The sequence below is a fragment of the Argentina silus genome (assembly GCF_951799395.1).
Source record: "Argentina silus genome assembly, chromosome: 18".
Taxonomy (NCBI): Eukaryota; Metazoa; Chordata; class Actinopteri; order Argentiniformes; family Argentinidae; genus Argentina; species Argentina silus.
In genome coordinates this window covers 9586592-9614483 of record NC_139672.1, presented here as the reverse complement: position 1 = coordinate 9614483, position 27892 = coordinate 9586592, and the positions used below count along the sequence as shown (strand labels likewise).

At 45.5% G+C, this 27892-nt stretch overlaps 1 protein-coding gene across 1 annotated transcript; it reads left to right on the top strand.

Moving 5' to 3' along the window:
• Nucleotides 1-3945: 3945 nt before the first annotated feature.
• On the top strand, nucleotides 3946-17904 carry thpo (thrombopoietin; the record flags this gene model as incomplete). Its single annotated transcript, XM_083690517.1, has 21 exons — nucleotides 3946-4053; nucleotides 4353-4439; nucleotides 4849-5013; nucleotides 5432-5568; nucleotides 8888-8895; nucleotides 9264-9596; nucleotides 9935-10342; nucleotides 11643-11837; nucleotides 12036-12170; nucleotides 12282-12419; nucleotides 12576-12682; nucleotides 12891-13092; nucleotides 13360-13467; nucleotides 13558-13669; nucleotides 13833-13990; nucleotides 14613-14695; nucleotides 14943-15067; nucleotides 15668-15860; nucleotides 16013-16187; nucleotides 16297-16443; nucleotides 16934-17904. The coding sequence occupies 21 exons, from the start codon at nucleotides 3946-3948 to the stop codon at nucleotides 17902-17904; spliced, it is 4095 nt and encodes a 1364-aa protein (XP_083546643.1).
• Nucleotides 17905-27892: the final 9988 nt, after the last annotated feature.

Here is a 27892-nt window from a genome sequence, read left to right as displayed (position 1 = left end):
ATTGAGGTGTGTATCGTTGCCCCTGCAGCTGTGGAACTGGGTGATCCGCAGCCCCGAGCACCAACACACTGACCCAGTTCGTCCTTCCATCTCAACAAGAACATTCCGGAAAACACTGAAACACCCACCTGTGGAGCTTGTTTTGGCTCTGCAGTATGGGGATGAATTCTAAATGAATTGTATATGACCTACTCTGAGGTCAAAGTGTGTGTTTGTGTGTGTGTGTGTGTGTGTGTGTGTGTGTGTGTGTGTGCGTGTGTGCGTGTGTGTGTGTGTGTGTGTGTGTGTGTGTGTGTGTGTGCGTGTGTGTGCGTGGGTGGGTGCGTGGAGGATGAAGAGAAGGGGGGGAATAGGGGGCTCTCACTTTTTGGTGAAGTGTTTTTGGTGGAGTGTCTTTGAAGGATTTCCAAGTAGGTCACACCATTAAAACAAGTCTAAAAAAAATCACTAGACTCGATCATATGTTTCGTGAATTAGGCTTACGTCATCCCAAATAGTCCAATTCATGTGCCTTGACTGAGCGCTTTGAAAGCGTATGTGTTCACTGTCAATTGAAACAAACAGTTATTATCCAGATTTAGCAGTCATCCATTCATAAGCAAGGCATCTGAATTAAACAACTGTAAAGCATCTGCGCCGCAACCAGGGACCTTTTAAGGACCTTGAGCACTGACGAAGACTTGATGCGTAGCTTCTATTAGGATAACCACCTGTTCTACCCTCTCCTCAATAGTGTCTTCATTCAAACAAGGATGCAAAGCATAAGCTACAGTATCCATATCTTTATATCATTATGCTTTTCCAATTAGTACATTTACACTCACAGTCAATTAAATGTGATGATAACCACTTGAAGAGCATTATGCCCTTGAGCAGGAAGACATGACTGAAGTTCAATTGAAAGGTTACGCAACCTAATGAAGATATGAAGAACAAGATATGATGAAGAAGATATGAAAACAGTACTTCACACATTAATTAGGGAAATTATCCCAAAGGAATCAATATTTGAATCGACATCTTATCGATTGTTCTCTTTTTTTTCTCCAGGGGTTTGCCCCTAAAAGAGAAGACCTATTTGGGCGCAATGGGCGCGTGATGGACACAGGTTGCCAAACGTTCGTGGATACTTACGTTTTGGGCAGTTCTGTTCCTTCTCTTCGTTTCTCCTCTTCGAGGCTTCGGTCCCAAACCGTCAGCTGCGTCCCTCCATCGCGCCTTTGCGGAATAGAGTGACCGAAAAATACAGGAATATCTCCACGCGTCTCGCAGAATCTCTCAGGTTGCAATTGAACTTTCACTTCAAAGCTACTTTCCCTCCTCTTATCAGTGGTCCGTCCAGGCAGTCAGTCCAACCCAGTTATCCTCTTGGATTTACACCTCCTTCGGCGGGAATTGTCGATGACGACCACAGATGGCCTGTTGCTGTTGCCTAGATAGGCTGGCGCGAATAAAACACACACAACGCACACAGTCAGCACCCCAAACTTCTCAACACCGCATTCAGTCTGCTGCCGTGCGCATGCCTTCAGACAGACAGCAGCTGGCTTTGAAGCCCCGGAGCGACAGCAGAGCTATCCGTGTGAGAGTGTGACCGGCATTTTTGGCAAATAATTGATACTCTAAATTAAGCCGGTGTTGTCTCTTCCCTGGGGCTGGCTCGAGCTTTGGCGTGTGGAAGGGAACCGGGTTCCGTGCCCGTGATGCAATGCGGGCTCCGTTATAATGCCACAGTCCCCCGTTCCGTTGAAGAAAGTCCAGACGCGTTTGTCATTACTGGGAGCCGGTGGCGCATTCGTCTTAATTAGCACGCGCCGTTCGAGTTATCTGCAGAGATATAGATTCATAGAAGGAATATCACTCTGTGTGCTCAGCGCCATCCACATTGTGTGTGTGTGTGTGTGTGTGTGTGTGTGTGTGTGTGTGTGTGTGTGCGTGTGCGTGTGTGCAGTGACCAAATACACACACACACACACACACACACACTTAGGTTTAGTTAATCAGAGGTGTAATACGTTTTGAAAGATCATTGCGCAGCTGCAAAGATTGGCCACAAATAGGGGGTATCAATCCCTGCCCGCGGTGCATGTTTTATGCATGTGTGGGTGAGCACGTGTGTCCGAAATGAGAATTGATAGCGCTTTCCCCCATGTTTTCTTCTGTCCATGGTTTGACAGCGACGTTTTCCGGGCTAAGATTTCTCGCTGGAATCGAATTGGAAAGTCACTGCGTCTCACAGCTGTGGCCCCTGGGCATTACAGCCGCTGCAAGATGGGATCCGGGGGTGACGAACACTTGTTGTTCACTTATGGGCTCCTGAAATATAAATACAGCGAGTCATACTTGGCCGAGCTATAAAAGGACCCACAGGGGCACTGGTGTACTGTCCGGTATGAGACATAATGTCGTGAAATGCATGGGTTCATAATTGATGAGGCTTCATGAATGTAGGCTATTCACCTCGTCTTTGGCGCATGATGACGCACGTGGAGCGGTTTGAGTAGGCTATTCCCGAGAATGATCGATACATTATTGTAATGATAGGCTACACAAGTCGGTTTATGACATTATCATGAAGCCTATAGGCTACAAGTTATGATTTATTATTATTATTAGGCATATTATTATCATTATTATAATTGTTGTTGTTGTATTTCTATTGCATTATTATGCTCCCTGTGTGTCCACACGCAGGCCTTTTAAACAGCTGTGTGAACTGTCCTCCTGAGTCGGGAGGTAATGAATGCGACGACCAGTCCCCCACCTCTCCCTCCTCTAGTTCCTTTAGTTAATGAATGGACTCATTTGTTTCCAACCAGAGAGTAATAATGGGAATCAACAGGTGCAAATTGATCATTTAGCCTCAGGGCAGGATCAGTGGAACACTTAGACCTAGTCAAGCGCAAGTGTAAACCGACTTGTACTTGACAGCCCTATTATGGCTATGACATGGTCGACGGGATGTTTGTAAGAAGGCGATACGCAGCAATAACACCTGCAGTGTGCGTGCGTGTGGGTGGGTGGGTGGGTGGGTGGGTGGGTGGGTGTGTGCGTGCGTGTGTGCGTGCGTGTGTGCGTGTGTGTGTGTGTGTGTGTGTGCTTAAGAGAGAGAGAGAGCGTGGGAGGCAAATCCTTTGTAAGCGCTCTGCAGGCTTAGATGAGATGGTTATTTTGTCAGTGTTAAGTAAGATCTTAGAAAAGTTGATCAAAAGAAAGTATCGAGCTGAGCTTCTACTCAACTAATACCTATGTCTAGTAATAGGCTACCCGCTTTATGGAAACATTCCAGTCCTCGGTTGATTGATCAGCTGTGCACACCAAATACGCTTTTAGTTTTCAGAATGTCACAATAATAAATCATTAACAGCAGTCAACAGTAGTCAACATGATTTCCCGGATACGTTAGATTAGATCTCTGTGGATGTCACACAGAGACCGTTAATTAACAACAGAGAAAGACGTAAAAACAGGAGAGGTGTGAAATTCGTTCTTGCTCCTCTCTTTGGGAATGACACTCAACAGGGAAATGGTAGCGCCTCCTCCCCTCTGTGAGGAATAAGGGCATAGGTGGGACGTGAAATGGCGAGAGGGCGGTGCGCTGGGACACGACGCACTTGAAAGTAGGTTGGGTTGGAGATATTTCATATAATTCTGTCAACCTTACGTTTAAACATCGAGCTCATGTAGGCCTATGGACATACGGCACCGCCAAGTGGGGCATGGCTTTAAGCAGTGAGTAGCCTTTTCAAAGTTTTGACAATATAGTTTTCAGAATTGACAGCAAGAGACAGCAGTCAGTCTGTCACCATGCTTCCATATCTAGCCTTCATATCTAGTCCACACTGTTGTTATGTTGAGAGGATTTCTATTTGACTTGGTAGAAATGGTATGGATTTATGATTTGAGTACTTTATGTCTGGGACTATAGGACTCTTACTGCTCTGCATGGTTGCCTCGGAGATGAGGGATGCTCAGACCAGACCTATAGACTTTGTGTGTGACAGAGAGTCCAGGAGGGACATGAATACAGTGGCAGAGATGGAGGCTACGCTGGTGAGACAAACACAAGGGCTGACATGGTCTGTTGTTGTTTGTGATTGTTGGATCGGCTGCATGCCTCCTCGCCTCCTTTCCTATCTGTCTGTCTGCCTATCTGCCTGCCTGCCTATCTGTCTGTCTGCCTGCCTATCTGCCTGCCTGCCTATCTGCTTGCCTATCTGTCTGTCTGCCTGCCTATCTGCCTGCCTGCTTCTCTGTCAATCGTTCTATCTGCCCACTTGTCAGTGAGTCTGTCTGTTCTGCTTGCCTGCCTGTCTCAATATGTGTGTGTCTGTGTGTGTGTCTCTCTTCAGGCTAGTTGTAACAGTTTGATGACCCTCCCCTCCGCCATTCAGCTACCCTGCATCAAGGTGCACAAAGCATCCTGGGAGAGCAAGCCGGTACGTTAATCACATACTGTACACACAACCCCAGCGTGGTCCCACAACTCATTCTAATGAGTGAAGCAGTGGAATTTTAACTAGCATTTATAGTATCGTAGCATCGTCATGTGTGAGTGTGTTTGAGTCTATGCAGCACGCAGGTCTTCAGCCGACTGCTCACTGGCAAACTGGAGTGGCTCATAGCTGACTCACACACAGGTGCCCTCACCTTTGACAGATGAGACTAGAACAGACTCAACTATTTTCTTCAATCAACCGCTGTTTGAGGGATGCTACATAGGGATGTCCTATGTCCAGAGTCCATATTTGCATATAGCATTTGTGTGTTTACATGCATGCCCATATGTGTGTGTGTGTATGTGTATGTGTGTGCGTCCGTGCGTGTGTGTGTGTGTGTTAACCTCAGCACCAGGAGAAGAGGGGGGACATAGTCACATCATTGAAGGCTCTGGTTGAAGGTGTGAAGGCTGCTAGGACACTGAGCCAGCCTGGATGTGCCTTCTCTCTGCTGGAGCGGCTGGAACACAGCATCGACAACTACCTGCGCATACTCACACACATGGAGCTCACGGTAAGAGACGCACACACACACACACACACACACACACACACACACACACACACACACACACACACACACACACACACACACACACACAGTTGATCCCACAATCAGACAACTCCTAGTACAGACTTGTTGATGTAATGGGAGTCATCCGTTGCTGAGAGACTATGTCAGTTTCACTATCTGTAAGATGCAGGAGTATCCTGCCTTCCTGTAATTCCTCGTCAGCTCGCTGTTGTATCATTTGTAGCTATGACCCCTGGTCTTCCTTCCCCAGGATGAATAGCAGATAGGGAGCATACTTACCCGATGACAGAGCTGTCATCATGGGGTACTTGGGCTATATGCCATGGAAGGGACTAGTCATTCGCCAGCAACGTTCATACCTCATGGCTCCTAATAAGATTTCCCACCCTCTCTCTAGGACCAGCAGGGGTCAATGGAGAGCCTGGTGCCGTCCTGTTCCCCTCAGAGCAGCCACAGCTTGACTACAGTACTATGGACCTTCAGCCGACTGCTCACTGGCAAACTGGAGTGGCTCATAGCTGACCTCACACACAGGTGCCCTCACCTTTGACAGATGAGGCTGGAACAGACTCAACTATTTTCTTCATCAACCACTGTTTGAGGGATGCTACAAGCCAAGGAGATAAAGACATACCTCCATCCCTATAGTGTAGATATTTTTAAAAGGCCAGAACTCGGACTTCGTCACGTAACCTTCTCTCTGAACTCTGCCCATACCTACATTGGGTAGTATGTTTCCGGTTGGTATCCATCTCATTTTTACACAGTTTTAATTTTATACTCGTGAAGATGATGGAGCTTTTCACTGATGTATGGCGATGCACCCAGAGAGGACAGTGGAGAGGAGGAAGGAGGAGACTCTCCTGTGACATTAAGCACCTTGAGGAATCAAGGAAAAGACTTTTGAGATTCAGCCACGGTGAAAGACACTTGTAGTTTGCCAAATGGAGATACGTCGCCCTCTGCTGGTCATCATGTGGAACCTAGAATTATGACGCAGCGCTATAGATAACTGGATTAGGAATTCAGCATGGACTGGAGAAGGAGGGATATGGGACTTGCTTTAATGTTCAAAGAATGTACATATGAAAGACATTTGACATACACTATTCCATTATTCATGAAATTAAGGACTTTATGGTTAGTATATGGCACCTTTAAACAGATGCATCTAAAGCACTTGGAATCATTGTTTTTTGGGGGGATGAACAATTGACTGTCCTGTTCCACCCTCAGTATGCACCAATCATAATGCTCCAAGGAGTTGCATTTAAGCACAGATCCAGGACCAGCATACCCATCCCAGACCGAAACCTCACCTTTAAAAAGGGAAACATGAGGCTGACCGCAGATCAGTGTGTACTCATCTCGGCCCGTTGAAAGATGGGGCATTTATAGGTAACCTAGAACTCTGATTGGCTGACCCTGTCCTGAATGACTGGCCATTCCCAATAGCCCTCATCAGAAGTGTGGCGCAGTGCTGGCCTGACAGCCAGGGCGGTTTCAGCTCTAGCCAACTCCTCTGACATTTGTTGTCATGCCAGACAGTGATGTGGCGGGAGAGATGGCCACAGAACAAACAGATCTTTTGGCAAAGGGGGCTGCACAGGGACGAAGAAGGCTGGGATATTTCGAAACAGAATTCCTCATTGTTTAAAATAAAACTGTGTTTTTTCATGTTGATTTAAAAGGTCTCCCTAGTATTGTTTCATATCTGGACCTATACATGCCATTTAGCTGACACTTTCATCCAAAGCAACTTACATTGCAGTGAGAACATACATTTTTCAGTATATATGGTCCCAGCAGGAATCAAACCCACAGCCTTGGCATTGTTAGCACCATGCTCTACCAACTGAGCCATAGAGGACCACACCTTGTGTCTTATAGACCTACTGATTGTGAAGACTTTAAGCATTGCTTTGTTGAAGTGGATGTATAATGGTGGGCAGTATGTATATAGCACTGTGAAGGATGTGTTTTTGGTTGCACCAAATAACTCTTTGTTTGCACTGAAAATGCTTTAACTTCTCAATATGAGAAAAAACATCTCTCTCACTTTTCTAGACATTATTGGTCATTGTACACTGTATTGTTTTTTTAGTTGTTTTTTTTTTACAATTTTTAATTCATATTTATCAGATATAGCCCCAAATATGCATCCAAATGTTTGTATGAAATCATAAAAACGATATTTCACAAATAATGCACCTCTTCACGTCATTAATAGTGATATTTGTTCTTAAACCAAGTAGATTGTTTGTTCAAAAAAGAGGCTGTACATCATGTAACAGGCACTCAGCCTGACTACAGTACGAAAGAACTTCAGCAGACTGATCACCAGCAAGTTGGAGTGGCTCTTAACTGGCTCTCCCTCCTAAAGACCTCTTCACCCCCACTACCCCCCTGTACAAGTATATATATACTGTATATAGATATATGTCCTATTTATTTTCTGTTTGAATTTAATTTTTTTATTGGGGGGGGGGGGGGGGGGGGTGCTGAGTAGTGAACCTGGTTCGCTTCACCGCTACATGGCCAAAAAAAAGTAGTTAACTACTTAAAACACTACTAAGATATCAAATTTAGTTTAACTACAACTAAGCTACATCAAAATGTAGTTAAACTAATAGTTGAGCTACATGTACTGGAACTAATCCCCAACACTGGAGGAACGGTATCAAACACACGTATTTGATACCATTCCTTATTCCATTCCATGCATTACAATGAGTCCGTCCTCCATTTCTACCTCCACCAGCCTCCCCTGCTTCATCATTGACAGACTTAAGAGGGAACAACAGACTGATTAACTGTCAACTGCTCTTAGAGGAACGCTATACAAGCCCAGCAGTAATCATACAGCCTACTGTGGTTATTAAAAAGGCCATTAGATATTGTGAGGCTAGAAGTCACCTTCAACACCTATCCCTCTTTCTGAACTCTGACCCCACGCTGGTATGGAGGCATAGAGATGGATAGAGTAGGTACCTACCTACTATCTTTCCCATTCATTACATTTGTGACAACAGGAGAGGTGCCATGTCGTCAACTAGGGTGGGACTTCCTATGAGCTGGGAAGGCATCAGCCAACTGAACCAACACACTTGGAATCATTGTTTTTTTTGGGATGACCAATTGACTGTCCACTTCCACCATCAGTATGCACCAGTTGTAATGCTCCTGGCAGGAGTTAGGCACTTAGGCACAGGATCAGCTTACCACTTCCAAATCACTACAGAAGGAAATGTCTTACCATTGTCAGTGTCTGTGTGACAATGCACAGGTAATATATATGCTATTTAGCTGACGCTTTTATCCAAAGCGACATAAATTGCAGTAAGTGCATACATTTTTCAGTATACATGGTCCCAGCGGGAATCAAACCCACAACCTTAGTATTGTTAACGCAATGCTCTACCAACCGAGCCACAGAGGACCATAATAATAATCATCATAATAATAATCATAATAATAATAATAGTAATAATAAGAATAATAAGAATAACAACAACAATAACAACAACAACAACAATAATAATAATAATAATAACAACAACAGAGAGCAGCCTTGTGTTAGGACTAGGCTGAAAGTAATAGTTGCTACCTGCCACTGAGGGGAGCCCTGGCACACAATCCCAAGTAGGAAACAGTGATGGTAAAAATGTTGATGCTCAAAACGCTTCCGTAACCTTGGTTCTGTCCATCCACATGTGAGTTTAGGTTAGGCAGCCTACCCTGTCACTCAGACACAAACATCCACATGTGAGTTTAGGTTAGGCAGCCTACCCTGTCACTCAGACACAAACATACACATGGATTCTCATCTCTCCCTCCTCCTCATCTTCTCCAGACTTTCAGGTAAGGGTTGACCTGTTAAATGCTAAACTAAAGTCTCATGGTTAAGTGCACTGTCAGAACATGATAAATATGACATATTTTAGGTTTGGGTCAGACAGGCACAGTGAGAGGTTTCGGAAAGTTTTATTTTTTTTTGAAATTGTATGTTTCATTACCATACCGAACTCAATCTGTCTACTTTTCTGGTTATTTTGAAAGGCCGGTTGATTAGCAGACTAGGATGGAAATGTCTTTATGTCTTGGGTTAGTGTGTTAGGTTGAGCCATTGTTAGGAACTTTTAGACCAAATGTTTAAAAAAAAAAGTTAGGGTTAATACATTTGATCGATTGATTGATTGTCTGATTGATTGATCTGTGAATGTGTCTAGGCGTCATGACAGATGCACTCGGTATGCTGACAGTGAGCAAGGTGTCCACACAGACGGGAGGCTCCATCACCATCCCATGTCTCTATCATCAGAAATACAGAAACAATGTCAAATACTGGTGCAGAGGAGGTTCTTTCTACTCCTGTTCTACTGTTCTACGCACTGATTCTCTGAATGCGGTGGAGAGAGTATCCATCTTGGATGATGTCAACCGAAGTGTGTTCACTGTGACCATGAGTAACCTGCATCCAGACGACTCGGAACACTACTGGTGTGCTGTGGAGAAGACGGGAATGGATGAATCAGCGTTTCTGTATCTGTCAGTTATCACAGGTGAGACACTACCTCCTCTGTCAGTGAAACATACAGCACTAACCAAGTCTGTTGTTATCGACAAGAAAAAGAGCACACCCATCCCCAAGACTGTGTGTCCAAAACCCACTTACTCATTCTTCCTTCTCCAATTTCCTACAGTCTCAATAAGCTACAACAATTATAAAATGGGGGTAAAATTCCACCCTTTTAAAAAAAAAAAGAAAAAAGGAAGAGACATACAAAATGGAATAATAGCCGCTGTGATTCAAATATGTTCCACTCTGCAGGCAGCACTGTAGGTCATTGGTTTGTGTGTTCATCACTTGCTGCCTCTGTGTCTTTACCTCTGTGTCCAGGTTCTCCAGGACTCTACGTGGACCAACAAGAGGTGGCTGGGGTCGAAGGAGGGGCTGTCACTGTGCGTTGTTACTGTAGCGTCGTCTCCCAGAGGTGGTGGTGGTGGTGGTGCAGGATGGGGGTCTACTACGTCCACCTTGTGGAGGGGTATCGTAACACACTAGACGGAGCAACGATGACATCTCAGCAAACGACTGATGGCGTCGGTGGAAACATTGTAACACTGACTATGACTGGGCTGACGATGGGGAACGCAGGCTGGTACTACTGTGCCAGTGGAGGCCTTCAGATGCCAGTTCATATCACTGTCCATCGACACACCACGACACAGAGTACCATCCCAGCGTCAACCCAAGTCACCCCCACTGTCAACCAACCCACCGAAACACTGAGTACCACTGTCATGTGTAAGTATCATGCAGTTTCGCTTAAAGGAATAGTTCACCCAAATAACTTGTTTCCTTAAGTAATGATACATGCCCTGATTTATCCTCCCAATTCTGGTATAATAATTCCACCTCAGTGCATTGATATTGCCCTGAAAGCTTTGACCGGTGAAACTGAAATGAGTTTTTTTTTTACCCTTGGCAGCAATGCCAATGCAACCCACCAAGGGAATCTCTGCTGTTGCTACTGGGCAGAATGCAGTGACCTCTTTCACTTCTGAAGCTTCGATCAACAACACTTACCATGAAGTCCAGAGGTAGGTTTTCTCCCACGCCCCTCAAAGATAAATGTATTGGATGATTGAAACTGGAAAAATTAAAAGACATGATTTTGTAATCTGATGCTAAGTGCTAGGAAGATAAATATTTTGAAAAAATATTTATTTTATAAAACACATCATCATGGTAAATGGACAAATTATTACCCAATCTTGTTTGAGCCTGAGACAAATTGGAGATGTACCCTTAAATGGTACAGGTGTTGCAACCTAATTTGAAGTTGCTTGGAAAACACAGGGTTACCATACCATTCGCAAAACTGTTTATTTTCAGATGTAGATTTAAAGTCATCTCCAAGCAGGCTCTTTGTATCTGGACATGCTGTGTGTCTTATTGAGCTACTTATTGTGAAAACTAAGCATTCCTTAAAGTGGATGTATAGTGGTGGGCAGTATTTATATAGCACTGTGAACAATGTGTTTTTGATTGTATCAAATAATACATAATTATTTTCTGTGAATATGATTTTACATCTCAATAGAAAAACATTTTCCCCAATATTGGTAATTGGTTTTTATAAACCAATTTCCATTAATCTTTATCTGATCCAATTATGCATGATCCTTATGTTTGTATGAAATTATGAAATGTTTGTCTCACAAACAATGCACATTGTCATTGATAAAAAAACAAACATATACGCTTTAATGAGGACATCTCTAAATTCATAAAATTCAGATGTTTTGATTCGATTATTGATTAAAAAATAAAAAATAAATGTCAAGGACACTTCAACCAATGAGCTGTTGGATAGTTCTGAGGTCAACAGGTCAATAAGGAACTCTCACTGATTGGGTGAACGGAAGAAAAGTTACAAATACTCATTCCGAAAAGTTTGACGGTCAAGTTACAATGATGCCCGATGAAGTGATCGACGTTTGAAGGTGTCGGGAGGTTTGTTGCCTTAGGTAAAGAAGAACGACTCTAGCCTGTCAAGGCAAGGCCCCTGTTCTCATCCTAAATGTATCGTGGCATTGCATAGTCATGTCTGAAAAGGCACCGCTATTACATTACCGACTCTCCGTCGCCACCATTGATTCGGAGAATGTCTCCAACCCCACTGGGATCACGGTGGACAAATCCAAGGCCAAACCTGTCCAGAAACTCTCGACTTTTTTCGGCGTGGTTATTCCAACCTTACTGTCCATGTTCAGCGTCGTTGTGTTCCTGCGAATAGGTGAATATTTTCTTTACTCAGTTGTAACTTACAGACCATCACCATAGTGTGTGATCTTTGTTTTGGATGCACAGGCATTTAAACCTTTAGCATTAAACTGTATTTGACAGTTCTGTTGGTTTCCTAGAATGTGCACTCTCCTCTTTGTCTGAATATTTTACAATATCACTGTAACATGGTGTTTTCTCCTATCTGTAGGGTTTGTAGTGGGTCAGGCTGGCTTGTATCAGTCTATTGCCATGTTCCTTGTAGCCTATCTCATCATAACTATGACTGTCCTGTCCGTCTGCGCCATTTCCACCAATGGGGCTCTGGATGCGGGCGGGGCTTACTGTATCCTTTCACCTCAATAATGTCTCTCAAATGGTTTGTGGGGTTCTCAAGGCAACACTAATTGAGCTTTGTCTATCCACTGTAATGCGAAACCTTAGCCTTGGTAACCAGACATGATCAGTCGAGCCCTGGGGCCAGAGTTTGGGGGCAGCATCGGGATCATGTTCTTCTTTGCCAACGTGTGTGGCAGTGCCCTCTATATCCTGGGCCTGGTAGAAGCCATCATGGCCACCTTTGGCATACCAGAAGGTAGTGTGCATCCCTGGAGCTGAAATGGAGTTAGCCCTTGACTGCTAATCTTAATGTTTTAGGATTGTGGTGGCCTGAGCCAATGGCAAATATACCTGTTAGATTTCTGCTGAGGCCAATATTGTATATCGAGTGTGTGTGTCCTCTCCTCTCCAGACAGTTTAGTAGGTGTGGCGGGACCCCACCAAGTGCTGCCTGTGGGTTACTGGTGGTCTCTTCTTTACGGCACTGGCCTGCTTCTCATCTGCTTCCTGGTTTGCCTGGTGGGCACACACACACACAGCTTTTATTCTACATGAAATGATTTTGGATGATTATTATGATAGAACATGTTTACTGTGTATGAAATATTTAAGTTAAGTTGAGTGCTGCACACTAGACCAGTAGGTATACCCCCCCCCGCCCCCCAACCACCACCCCACCCTCAAATCCAAACACCATGACCAACAAACTTGTTTGTCATTATTCCAGGTGGGTGCCCACATCTACTCCAAGGCCACCTTCCTCATCTTCATCGTTGTCGTCGTCGTCCTGGGCACCATCTTCATCAGCTTCTTCGCTGTGGGCCCCAGGGTGGTCACCCTGCCCACCTCCCCCGGGGTCAACGCCACCGGCCCGTTCGCCGCCAACTTCACAGGGTTCCGGTGGGGCACCCTGAAGGCCAACCTCTGGGGTGGGTGAAGGAGGTTGGGGTCGTGTTAGGAGGTGTGGTCGTGTTAGGAGGTGTGGTCGTGTTAGAAGGTGTGGTCGTGTTAGAAGGTGTGGTCGTGTTAGAAGGTGTGGTCGTGTTGGAGGTTGCGCATTCACTGTTGTGCTCCTCCATGAGTCCATGTGTAATTCTAACCCTAGTTTTCTCTTTCAGTATGCCTGCTTGTAGTTCAGAGTATGATTCTCCTCTCTCTCTCTCTCTCTCTCTCTCTCTCTGTGTGTGTGCGCGCAGCTGATTACACAGTGGACTACACCACAGGCTCCATGATGACCTTTGCTACTGTATTTGCCGTCATGTTCAATGGCTGCACCGGCATCATGGCAGGCTCCAATATGTCAGGTGTGTGTGTGTTTAGCCGATCACTTGTGTTGATACATGAACATATATTTCAGTATCTCCGTGTGTCACCCCTTGTGGTCCTGTCTCCAGGTGACCTGCAGAAACCCAGCTACTCCATCCCCAGAGGCACCCTCACAGCTGTCATCTGTACCTTCCTCACCTACAACCTGCTCAGCCTGCTGGTGGCCTGCTCCTGTGACCGGTCAGACACACACACACACACAGTTAGGCACACATGCACACACTTACACACATACTTACCCACACACACACACATTTAACCCCAAGTTAGAGGGATTTATTTGTGACAAATACACACACGTTATGGTGATCATGATTTCCCCCCCCCCTCCCATCTCTCCTAGTCACCTCCTCCAGCGAGACTACAGTTTCCTGGGGGACATCAACGTGTGGCGCCCCCTGGTGACTGTAGGTGTGTACTCCTCTACTCTCTCTGCTGCCATGAGTAACCTCATAGGGGCGTCTCGCATCCTCTACGCCCTGGCCAAGGACAACCTGTTTGGTAAGACCCTCTTAACAGACCCTCAGGTATTCCTACTGTAGTTTGTTTGAAAATGCGTATGTTAGTAATTCATAAGCAACTACTGCTGACATGGCAAATGTCTTTCACTAAACTTGTAGAAACAAAAATGTTGGATGATGGGAAATTGTGAAATGAGTCATGAAAAGGTTAAAAAAAAATAATGTGTGGCACAGGATATAATTGTTGGCTCAAGGGAAGCCATCTGTTGTGTTGCTCCAGCTAAATTTGTATTGGGAGAAATAATACTGTTCTAAATCGCAAATGGATTGTGAGAGATTATTTCTGTATTCATATTATGGCTATTTATATGGTGCTAAACTGATTCAGTTCTTATTTAAGCCTGCTGATTTAAACCAAACGCATTACTACGCAACAGATGGCGTGGAATATGTACCTTAACGCGCAATGTGGATTTTGATATGATCTAATCTCCTATTGACGTCAATGAGTTTCTGGTGGAGGTAGAAATCACGTGTTTTTCCTGTCCTCCGATTTCTACCTCCATCAGCCTCTCCTGGTCTGAAGCGTGGACGCATAGGTTAGGGTCCGGCCTATAGAGGTCTGGTGTTGAGTGACCTGGTGTTGCCATCGCCCCCTACAGGTGGGGTCCTGGCGCCGGCAGGGAAGACGTCGCAGAGTGGAAACCCCTGGGCCTCGGTGCTCATCTCCTGGGCCCTAGTGCAAGTAAGGTCTGGATGGAGAGGTGGTGGGAGGGATCAGAAGGAGGTGTGGGCCTTGTTCCAGTTCTCCATTCCCTTCTCCTACCTATCCATCCTTCTTTCCTACCATCCCTTCTTTACCTCCTTGAGGTAATGATGGATCCAGAACGACATATTTGAATGGGATGGTTAACATTGCTTTCACATATACAATCAGTGTGCAGGCTTTTGCTCCAACCCAGTATGAGCACATTTTGATGTTGCCCTCCCAGGTGGTGCTGTTCTCTGGGAAGCTCAACACCATTGCCAGCATCGTCACCATCTTCTTCCTGCTGGTGTACGCTGCTGTGGACCTGGCCTGCCTGGCTCTGGAGTGGGCGTCTGCTCCCAACTTCAGGTAGACACTACCGTAGAGGACTGAACAGTACACGAGTGCATTATGTGGAGAACAGGTCTGGTTCTGAACAATGGGTCAGTATGTTTAACTCACTAACTGCCAAGGAATTCCCGAACACTCACCACCACCTAGAGTGGCAGGTGTTTTCTGTGGTATTTACCGAGCAACAATACTTTGATTGGCTCCAAGACGAAGCATCATCATTTATGCCTTTTTGGTGAATAAAATCACCCTTGATTGGAAACTCTAAAATGTTGACAATTTGGGCGACTTTATTCACCACCCTCGGCACTAAATGAGTTAATAGTTGGAAAGTGTTTTTAAGTGCGCTTGATTTGGCTTGGAAGTTTGCCTGATTTGCCTGAATTGTTCCAAAAGTGACTAAACTAAATCAAAGCACAGCTCAAATAGTGTTTCTAACCCAGGTCTAATAATCCCGTCCTAGATTTCGGGAACCCATTTTTCCCAAGGTGGGACGGCTGCCTTTCTAAAAAAAAGAAAAAAAAAGCCACAAACCTGAACCTACACTGTCAGAAATAACTCCATTCCATACAGTGCATCATCTCCTCCTCATCCTCCTCCTTCTTCCTGGGTTGTCAGGCCTTCGTTCAACTTCTTCACGTGGCACACCTGTGCCCTGGGCATTGTGGGCTGCCTGGTGATGATGTTCCTCATCAACGCCATCTACGCCTCAGCCAGCATCGCCTTCATGCTGCTCCTGCTGCTGCTCATCCACTACCGCTGTCCCACCAGTGACTGGGGCTACATCAGTCAGGCCCTCATCTTCCACCAGGTACACACACACACACACACACGAATGCAAGCATATACTGACACATACGCATGTAGCAACACACACATGCAGCAGCATGTGCGTACACACACAATATGACAAGGTGTGTGTGTGTGTGTGTGTGTGTGTGCGCCCCCCCTCTCTCCTCTCAGGTGCGTAAGTACCTGCTGATGCTGGACGTGCGTAAGGACCATGTGAAGTTCTGGAGACCCCAGGTCCTGTTGATGGTGTCTAACCCTCGCTGCAGCGTGGGCCTCATCTCCTTCATCAACGACCTGAAGAAGAGCGGCCTCTACGTCCTGGGACACGTCCAGCTGGGGAAACTGGGTGGGTAGGGTGTGTGTGCCCCTGTGCGTGTGGCCGTGTTTACGCATGCAGGTGTATCGACGCACTTATCGCCTGACTTATTGTGGCCGGGTGTGATTGGTCCCCCCAGATGCGTTGCCCTCGAACCCCCTGGAGTGTCGCTACGACTCGTGGCTGAACCTGGTGGACCACCTGAACATCAAGGCCTTCGTCAACCTGACCCTGGCAGACTCGGTCAGACACGGGGTCCAGCACCTCCTCCTCATCTCCGGACTCGGTATGTCCACTAGTTACACTCTTTTAAAGGCATAATCTGTAATTCAAACAACAAATCGCATTGTTTACAGACAGTGGTGTAAAACAAGCGTGTACTTTGGGTTCTGATGGGGGGCTAAGACAGTTGAACTGACCTCATGAGGTGTTTCTAAGTTACGTTCTTTCAGAAGTAATGCCAATGTGTTATGTATTTAATGAGTCCAAAAATGTATGTACCAATTACAGATTGCCCCTTTTTACATTAATCCTCTTCTACTTTCTAACCGGATTCCTGCTTTTCCCTCTTTGTAAAGGAAAGTATGAGACGGCCATGTTAACACTGTTTAACATTGTGCTGACGAGCGTACAGTATGACTACTAAAGTACAGGAGTACAATACATTCCTCCTTTTAGCATATTTTGCTATGCTATGCATATTCTTTATGATAGTTATTTAAATGAACTGACCCTTATATACTGTTAGAATCTCTCTCTCTCTTTCTCTCTCTCAGGTGGAATGAGGCCAAACACCCTCATCCTTGGTTTCTATGACGACTGCACCCCTGAGGACCGTCTGGAGGGCAGCGCCCTCCTATCAGACAGCGGCCTAGACGCCCCGAGACCCGCCAAGGACCCCGGCAGCCAGACGCGCCCTCCCTTCCACTTCCCCCCTCTGCGCGGTGGTGGCAGCGATGCCAAAGACCTGCAGCCCGAAGAGTACGTGGCGGTGATCGCTGACGCCGTCAAAATGCTCAAAAACGTGACCGTAGCCCGCAACTTCAGCGGCTTCGACCGCGACGAGACCCTGGGGTCCGGGCGGGGAGGGGTCAGGGGTCTGCGCCGCGGTCGGAGGGGTCCCTTTGTAGACGTGTGGCCCCTCAACATCCTCCGGCCGGACTCCTGCGGCTACGTGGACACCTGCTCCCTCTTCCTCCTTCAGCTCGCCTGGGTCCTGCACGAGTCGCGCGCCTGGCGACGCGCGCGGCTCCGCCTCTTCCTGTGCGTGGAGGCGGGGCGGAGCCTGGTGGAGGAAGAGGAGGTGAAGCTTCGGCGGATGCTGAAGGAGCTGCGGATCTCGGCGCAGGTGCACGCCGTGCCCTGGGACCAGGTGGTGGCGCTCCACTGGCAGAGGCGCAGAGAGAGGGACGACGCAGGGAACGAGGGAGGTCTGGTGGAGGAGGAGAAGTACGAGAACGAGGAGAAGGGGAAAGAGGAGGGGAAGAAAGAAGAGAAGGAGGTGCCCATTCCGAGGTTCCCCAGCAACGCCGCTCAGCTGACTGACGAATACCTCTGCGCCGTGAACACTCTGATTGGTCAGCACGGAGACCCGGCCCCCGCCGTGCGCTTCCTGTATTTGCCCCGTCCGCCGGCCGACACGACGCGTTACCGTGCCTACCTGCACCAGATAGACCTGCTGAGTCGGGACCTGGGGCCCACTCTGCTCATCCACGGGGTCACCCCAGTCATCACCACTGACCTTTAACCTCTGACCACTGTCATCCCTTAACGCTCTCTCCCTTCAACTGGTCACCCGCTGTACCTGTTGAATGTGTCTGTTGCTGGTCTTGAATGAACATTACTAGCAAGGTGTGTGTGTGGTGCCAGTGAGAGACTGTAGTAATAACATGCAGCTGTTCTCAAGCTGAAGTTGTAATCACTGTACACTGGGTGTTACCTGAGGATGGTGTAGCTGGTTGTGGTGCTATGAGCTTTTAACATGACTTAGTCCATGACTTCACAGTTTAGTCCTGTCACTCAGATACGAGTGGCACCTGTGTTGTGTGTAACTGTACTACCAAGAAAAATAATTAAAACATTTACTTTGAATAACTATATTTTTTTTCTCCAATTCCATCCGTCTTTATTTTTGCTGTGCAGAGAATTCATGTTTCTTAAATATGTATCATGGATCTGTCCACAAAAGCAACATCATGTGGGCTATGTCTACTTCCTGAATACAGCCCTGTTTGAACACTTGCTCCCTACCTTGAAGCGGTCATTGATTTGACATGCCCTGATTAGTGAAAGCCACATGGAGTCCTCACCTCTACTTATCTGCCATCTGCAAGACTAGATATGTCTCATATTATTAGCGGTTACAGTTGTTTACATTTCCTCACCAGCAGGTGGCAGCATACGCTTTGTGAGCTAAACCAGTAGAAAAAGCAATCCACCACCACTTTATTGACTGAGGAGGAGAGGCAGAACAGAGGCAATGGTTGAATCAGTGGATTTCAAGGGGCAAGTGCACTACCTTCTGTATACCAAGTTCAGACCTCTTGGTAGAAGTTATAAAATGCTCCTCTTCGATTGATTCCGTAAAGACAGAAAGCTGGGACTTACCGCGATTACACTGATCTAGTTATATGGGCAGGATGTAAAAGTGCATTTACTACTGTGTTACACTTAACCTTAACCCAGACATCGTCATTGTTCGTCTGTAGAACAGTCTCCACTCGACCTGATGCCAGAAGTCCTATGACTTCTTCTCACTTGGCCTAAAGCCATTCTGTAGGATTTCTCACTGGGTATGGCACGAATGTGTTGAATGTACCCTCCCCAATCCCCTTCCCATCAAGCTATCCAACAGCAGAAACATGCACGCTGACGTGACAAGTTGTGTATCATCGAAATATTCAACAGCTAAGCTGACACAGCTTTCCTATTGGTTTAGAACCTACATAATGTGGTGCCGGTGCCCAAAAATACCCAGCTGACGCATTTAGTTGCTCGGCACGCAAGTTTGGTGAGTGTGGGGGCTTCCAGCAGGCATTGGCTATGCCAGGCCGTGCCAGGGAGATGTGACGCCAGCTGCTTCAAGCGTCACGTTGGCTGCTGAGGGTTTCCATGAGTTCACATATGTGGGTGATCACACACACCCACCCAGCAGCCGCCTATTATAGATAAGTGGGTGACAGATTCTGGTTAAGAACGGGCCTCCGTTTGCGACTGCAGGAGATTCACAAGACACTCTGCAGGAGGTTTTCTCAATCCTAGGATGTGGTGGTGATGAGGATGATGATAATGACGATGATGGCACTGCAGAACATCTTGCGATTTCCCCATGGTATTCATCATTAATGATCATGATGAAAAAGAAGATCATCCTGATGATGATGAGCTTGAGGACGATGAGGAAGAGGAAAATGTTGATCCTTTTTGTGTGTTACGTTACTCATTTCCACAGTTGTTTTCAATATATCTGACATAAGTATCGATCCTATCTTTGGGGAGATGAGTCCCACAGCTCTGCCCCACTGTTGGAGAAAGAACGGGCTCTGGTTGCCCCGAGACGGTTTGATTCCAGCCAGACTAGAGGACTCCATCCTTTATATCGAGGGTTAACTCAATGTATTCATCTCACCAGCTGTTATCCTCTCTGTTCATCATACCGTCAGCATATGAAAACATCAATATGAACGCATGTTCATCTTTTATGACGTCCTCTCTGGTCTGTCTGTCCTAACAGCCGGAACAGACATATCACCCCACCACCTGTCAGTGAGGCAACACTCGAGGAAGCCCCAATGACTAGACCGGTGGACCCACCCCCAAACGGAGAAAGACGGGAACAAAACTCTCATGTTTCAGACCATCGCAGTGAAGGAGGAGAGGAGAGAGGGCGTGAGTCACATCCGACTGGTCACAGGCCGTAGGAGGAGAGAGACGAAAAGAGGCATTAGTGTGTAGAGTGAAACACACGGCGCCATGGGCTGTGATTGAAAAAGCACTCTGTCCCGCTCCCTTTTTTCTCTCAAGCGTAGGGAGATCGGGGTTAAGTGATGGAGTGGGAAGTGTTTTTCCATAATAGGACCTTTCGTTCGGTACATTAGCTTCCATTCAGAGAAGGCGGTAAACCGGACGCACAGTAGGGTACAACACTATGTTTGGCATACACTATTGTGTGTGTTTTACTATATTTAATCTCTACTTGCGGTACTGTATCATACATTTTTCGGATACATAAAAAAGTGGAAAGTAGAAACAGAGATGCAAGCAAGATACATGTACATGTACCTGCAGGTGCATTTATGGAACCATTAACAATACATACATTTTCACTTGATGCTTTGAGACTGTTTTGTTGGAATAAGTCAAAATGTATTTTGTAATGACTCATTATTTTGTGATGACTTTGTTTGTTATGGTGACACTGCCTCATGGAGGTCACCACGTTGAAGATGTGGTGCAGAGTCTGAGTGAGTAGTTCCTATGTGGTTCACAGTGTGTGCACTTACGTGTCAGAGGGGGGTCAGAAGACATCTACAGAATGGGTTGATGTTCATTACTCCTTCTTTTACCTTAGGACCCCAAACACAAAAACCAGGAAGCAACTATTTCCGAGTCTTCTGGCAACCAAATCGATTTTTTATTATTGGAGTCAGAGGTCGAGAAAGATGTACGTCACTGTTGAGGGTAATTTTGAGGTCAGGTCAAGTGGTTTCTTTATTCAAGGGACCTGTCTTTGTCATAGAAACGTGAGGTCAATTTAAGATTGTAGGGCATTCAACAAACAGTACCACTCATTCACTGGTAAAACATTTTAGCATAGAATTTACTCTATCAATAAATGAGATTCATTCTACTGTATCAAAACAAAACCATTTTGAGCTGAACCATTTTGAATAAAAGGATCTTCTAACTCATCCTTAGCCTACCATCTTTTTGTGAGGATAGTTCATTTCATTCCAGCTGCAGTCGGTCATAAATGCTGATTATGCTAAACAGGATGTCCACAGGAAGTTTCAATTAGCATAATAAGAAGCACCTGCCAGTCCCTCCATATTGATACACAAACAACCCTTATTTATGAATGGGGAAAACAAACCTTTAAAATTCAAAAGCAATACTCTGAATACAGTATATTGCTGAATACAGTATATTATCTGAATACTGCTCTGACATCTCTCTGATTTCTGAATAAAGTCAATAAATGAATCATTTTGTATGACAATAAATATTGTTGTACAGAAAAAAACAGCAGCTGGCTATTAATGCAATCTGAGGTGTGAAGTGGGGCTGGATGTCCTGCTGGCTGGTTAATGCATCATATCGGTTTCCGCCTGATGTTGGTACACAACACCCACACTGAATACTGATGCCCGGTTTGTTTTCTGGTCATTGATATTGGTTGTTCCCTTCCTGGCCGCCCACAGCTACCTGTGTGGAAGTGGTAGAGCGATTATGATGCAGAGAAATGGACGTGAAGTGAACATAGCCAGAATGCAGCTCACAGGTGTCAAACTCATTCCATGGAGGGCCGAGTGTCAGCAGGTTTTTGTTTTTTTCCTTTCAATTAAGACCTTGTCAACCAGGTGAGGGGAGTTCCATACTAATTAGTGACCTTAATTCATCAATCAAGTAGATGGGAAGAGCAAAAACCTGTAGACACTCGGCCCTCCATGGAATGAGTTTGACATTAGAAGGGGCTTTGATCTCAAGCATATTCACCTCGAAGACTGTTGAGGGAATTGTAAGTTGCCGTCCTCAACCGTTTTTCTTCACTTTCATACATACCGACAAGCTAGTCGTATTACGTTTCCATTTACATTGATGGCATTTAGCAGACGCCTTTATCCAAAGCGACTTACAACAAATACATTTGTCTAAGTAAGTGAATCATCTATCCATCAGCCATCATAAGAAAAAGTAATCGATGCTCGGACCAGGGGCTGTTGGCAGTCACAATGCTAGAAAAAGGAATTTTTCTTTTTTCTTTTTATTAACAGGAGAGAAACTCCTCCAGGGGGGTAGTGGGGATGAAGAGGTCTTTAGGAGGGACAGTTCCGGATCCCCGGAATGAAATTCTTTTGTGCCACGTGAATTCACGTTTGGGTTGATGTATGTGGGGTGCCTTTTGTCACCGTTGATTGATCTTTTTGGAGGCTGTATAGAGGACAACGTAAACAACCCAGACGCAGGCTTTCCTCTGCTATCATTATTTGATGCAGTTTGTGTGAAAGGACTGCAGTCTGCAATGCAGCCTTACAAAAGGCAAACGTCATCCACGTGGGCAGGCTTAGAGCAAAAACTAAAAGATTCATTGAGAGGGGTGCTTTTTGTTGTCATAGCAGCAGGTGTCCATACTACAATATTCAGTGTTAAAGGAGCAAGGTGGAAGTCTGACACCTCTGGCCACCGCAAGTTCCAAACAACAACATCCTCCTATATACAATAATAATACAATATAACTCCCCGAAATGGATTTACAGTATCTAACATTAGCTGCTGTGTTTCTGCATGCGTGGACGAATCGAAGAGGCAGCCTGGCAGTAACATGTTTTTATGCAAACCGAGTGTCAGGTAGGACCAAAACAGACAACGCTAGAGAAAAGCACTTTTTCCAGACCAAAACAGCATTCGTAAATGAAATATGCCTTTCAAGGGATCTGATTCCCTGAACGGTACCGATTTAACATCGTCATTACAACCATTAGGAAGCTTTTAAAAAGCTTGAATGTCACATCCTGGACCTTTAAATGGAGGTTTAATTAGAGTTCTTAAAGATCCCTTGGCACTTGTCACAAGAGTAGGCGTGTTAACGCTAGTGTCCTGGCCAAAATTCCCAATCTGGCCTCCATTACTTCATGGCCACCTAATCACTCCTGTTTCTTAACTGGCATGCTTCTATCCTCACCTTCCCACTGACAGATGATGTGTCTAAACTTTCTGGTGCTTAATGGCTGCCGTGGCCTCACCCAGGTGGGCGCTACATTTTGGTAATGGATTAGGTTCCCCAAACGATGTCAAGCGTTTTGAGCACCTGTGGAAGGTGGAAAGGTGCTCCTATGAAAATACAATAGAAAGAAAGGATGGCTTGGCACAGAGAGAGTGGCTTGTAACACTGGTGTGGTTTGAATGGTCCACATACAAGGTCCATGAGTAGGTCAAGGCAGAGACCGATCTTCCTTGGCCTATGTGCTATATGGGAAAACAGTAAAGATGTGAGCTCTCAAATAAAGAAATGTCCACATTTCAGATAGAAAATGCCCATAAGGAAGTATGTGTGGTATTATTTCCTAAGCTTTTGTGCATGAAGATTTTAGATTGTGAGGTGAGGTCACATTTATTTACGGAGAGACTTCTGAGTATGGTATGGGTGGATTGGAACCAACGAGGTGATTTACAGATCAGCTGCATGCTTACATCTGACTATTAATCTAGGGTGGAAGGAAAATGTGGGGGAAAAAACAAGTGACAGTCATCACCTGCGTGGGAAATTAATCTTCATTGCAACACAATGCCTATCTGCATTATTAATCTGCAGACTGTGTGAGTCTGTGTGTGTGTGTGTGTGTGTGTGTGCGCGCGCTGCCTGCGTGCGTATGTGTGGGCTGCCTGCGCACGGATGTTTGTGCCTGCTTGCACCTGCTTGCCTGCTTGTGTGTGTGTGTGTGTGTGCGTGTGTGAGCCTGCCTACATATGTGTGTGTGTGCCTAAGGTTGAGATCTACAAACAATACAACAATGTGTTTTACACCAATCTGTCTTTGACGGACAACACTTGTCTCTACCAGCTCTCTCCCACAACGCGACTTACAACAATACATTTGTTTAAGTAAGTGAATCATCTATCCAACAGTCATCATAAGACAAAGTAATCAATGCTCACACCAGGGGCCATTGGCAGTCGTAATGCCAGTAGGCAATTTTTTTATTTTATTAGCAGGAGAGAACTTGTACAGGGGGGTAGCAGGGGTGAAGAGGTCTCGGGTTTGGGGTTAGGGTTAGTATAGGGGGGGTAGTAAGGGTGAAGCGGTCTTTAGGAGGGACTGTTAAGATGTAGCCTGAAGAGATGGGTTTTCAATCTACAGTGACAGCTTTCTGGTCGGGGGCTGTGTGTCAAATTTGACTGTGGATTTCCTGGCCAATGTGCTGGCCTCGCTCGGTCTGACTGTCCGGAGTGCCAGACGCGTAGACGGACTCTTCTGCTGTCAGGGCGACCTTTGTAACAATAGATCATCCACATCAACCACCCAATCACCAACCACATCAACAGTAGGCAGCACTACCTGGTCTATCGTTCCTCTGCTGCTGGGGCTCACCACCTTCCCTAACCCTAAGCTAACACACACACACACACACACACACACACACACACACACGGCATTTAGCAGACGTCTTTATCCAAAGCCACTTACAACAAATACATACAAGTGAATCATCTATCCATCAGTCATCATAAGATAAAGTAATCAATGCGCAGACCAGGGGCCATATTATGCTTTTTTACCATACATTTACAATTTGTGTTAATTGTGTTTATTGAGTCAGTTTGAAATGAACACCCATTGGTTGATGGATATCAAAAAGTGTGCAACCTCATCCAATTCCTGGGGACCCAGGAAACCAGTATATCTCTCATCTCTCCATCAATAAACCCCCCCCCCCCCCAAAAAAAAACCACCCTTTCATCCTTTTCTCTCACACACTCCCCTTGTTTCTTGAACACACACACACACACACACACACACACACACACACACACACACACACACACACACACACACATTACATTCATTTCCTTCTGTCTTGGTTTCACCCGTCATTCAACACACCACCTCTCCCTGTTGGATCCATTTGATCCTTCGTCCATTCCCCCCTTTCTCCCTCCATGACTTGCAGTGCTCTGGAAGGCCTATAGATGGCGACCTACCCAAGGCAGCTCATTGGCCACCAACTCTCCTCCTGGAGATGTTACATTTACATTTTACATTGAAGGCATTTAGCAGACGCCTTTATCCAAAGCGACTTACAACAAATACATTTGTTTAAGTAAGTGAATCATCTATCCATCAGTCATCATAAGATAAAGTAATCAATGCTCAGACCAGAGGCCGTTGGCAGTCACAATGCTAGAAGAAGGAATTTTTCAAAAACGGGTCCCAAAATAGAAAAGAATTAGTAAGAAATTACCTGATTAGGCAGAGAGGGGGACACCTCCCCACTAGTATGAGTGAAAGCTAATTTTGCGAAAGTTCGTTGGCCTTAAACTGAGGACTGTGTTGTTCAATCGATTAACATTATATCATGAACCATACACTCGGGTCGGGCAGAAGAGGTCATAGGTCAGCTTAAGAGTTTGGTATAGCTCGCAGCCATTTAAGGTGCATAAAGGCCCAGAATCTCTGTAATGATTCTGACATTGGTGTATTTAAATACTATTTCTGTTTGCCATATTTTGCTTGCGTCAATGTAGTGAACTTTTGATCATGGAACACAGTCTCTCTGTCTGTGAGTGTGAAGTCATATGCAGGGGTCCAGCATGAACTAAAGAATTGTTTTACTCCTTAATGTTATCTTGTGGGATCAACATAGCCTGGCACAAGGGAAGGTAAGACGTGGAGAAGAAGGGGCTCATTGTTTGGACAAGGTCTCACATCTGCATGTGAAGAAATTGACCAGCTCACCGTTGATATAAAACCCAAAACCTGTTACGGGGTTCCAGTATGATTTTGATTCCTCCCATAAGAAAATACCAGTGCAATGCTAAATCTGACATACTGTAGAACCAGGTTATAACTGTGATTGCACAGGAGAATTGAAAAATGGCTGATCCAGAACTTTCTCCCGAACTTTCTACTTGTCTGCTGCTTTCTTGTCAATAAAAACATCATTTTATACTCTGAAGATCCACCGTCTGATCCTTCATTATTATCACTTTGAGTCCTTCACAGTCAACACTTTAGCCAAAATTTGTAGAAGTAGAAGAGCAGGAATAATCTCATTCAAATATGAGTCCAGTTCTCTAGGCTTTCTGTGAAACATTTATAGCTTGAGTGATCATTTTGTAGTTGGCCTTGATGGTTGACTTCAGTGGAGACAGGCGGTTGTTGGCCCCCTATCAGGAGAAACAGAATTATTTACATTTCCTCAGGCAAGGATTGTTGATTTACCATAATCCTTTCTACTTTGTGGGGTGGTTGTGGATGGAACATCACATTGAGGATGCCTCAGATTTTGTCCTACATTTAGAGAGCTATTGAAGACCTGTCTTCTGACTCCCCAGTAATAACCATACACAGACAGGAGAACACAAGACACACACTATCTCACACACAGATGCTTTCCTACACCCACTTCCTCTTAAAAGGATTTCAGGGTTTAAGGCTGCATGGAAAGAACTGGGGATTAATGCTTCCGTCTGATTGATGGCTGCCCTCCTGTGACCGATGGTGTCAACAGTCAACTAACTGAGTGTGACTTTATAAACAAAATCTAAATCAATTCACTGAAATGGGGAAAAAACAATTTGACATACTCAAACAAATAGTTAGATTCAGTTTGGATCACTTTCATTAAAGCTCAGTAAATGTGTCCTCTTTTCTTGAAACTACGTAAACACTATTTCTGTATAATACAGTGTCAGCTTCTCTGTGGTTTGAATAACTTCATAATTGTCGAAAATAGTTGATCCTCCCACATGATCATGCAAAGGCAAACGGGGAGAGGGTGGTGCAGCTGGAACTGGAAACGGAAGTCAGCCAACATTCCATCCTGGAATCCCGGAGTGCTGCTGGATTCGCTAATGTCTGGGCGCTGGATAACGATCAGAGAGTGACGTCATAGTGGCGGTCTCTGTTGAGCTTTAATGATTGCATGCTATATTCTACCCTCTCTGTGGCTGAGGAATGGTCCCATATCTCTGCCAAAGAGGGGTGAAGCCTTCCTCTTAGAACTGCGCACAGAGGCACTTCTGGCCTTTCTTAGGCCCTAGCAGTGGTGACATCATGTGAGAGTATTGCAGTTAAAATGTCAGGTTGTCGGTTCTCTTTTCAGAGAGAGAATTGACAGTTGAGTCAGATTTGGCCTGTTTTGCTGACCTCAAATTCTAATCCCCCAAATCACAGACATGAGAAAGCGGTTTGATTTGTAGAGTATAGCCTAATTGTTATCTGAAATGAAATGAGATGACGTGTTTGAGCTGCAGGCTTTGAGCAGTTATATGGGTCAATCCTTCCAGCCGCGAACACACAACGACAGCGGCTGATCCCACATGGCTCTCCACGCTTCCTGCACCGTGCTGTCGGACAAGCCGATGTTGAATATGAGTGTCACATACTGTATGACGGTCTGCTGTGGGGGCGTACCAAATATGAGAGATGTTAGGATTACTCCCACCCATTTAAACTACCAAAGTCATCTCCGGCAGATAGAGAGAGAGACAAAGTGAGAGAGGGGTAGTCATGAATGAGCTTCTGAGCTTCAGAGGACGATGTGCGTCATTCTCACGTTTCCACAGTGACAGTTATCGACCAATGGAGACACACTCATACACACTTCATCATCACGTTGCCCTACATACGGAACCAGCTATAACTGCAAACCGTCCAAAAGTGGCCGATGGGGCCGGCTGCACTTACGGGGCCAATGACTCACGAGGACTTCTGCATTGTTGACTGCAGAAGCTTCTTCCGCTAGACGTGCCAATTCAAGGGCACTCGTTCCTAAACCTCCCACGTTTCTAGAATT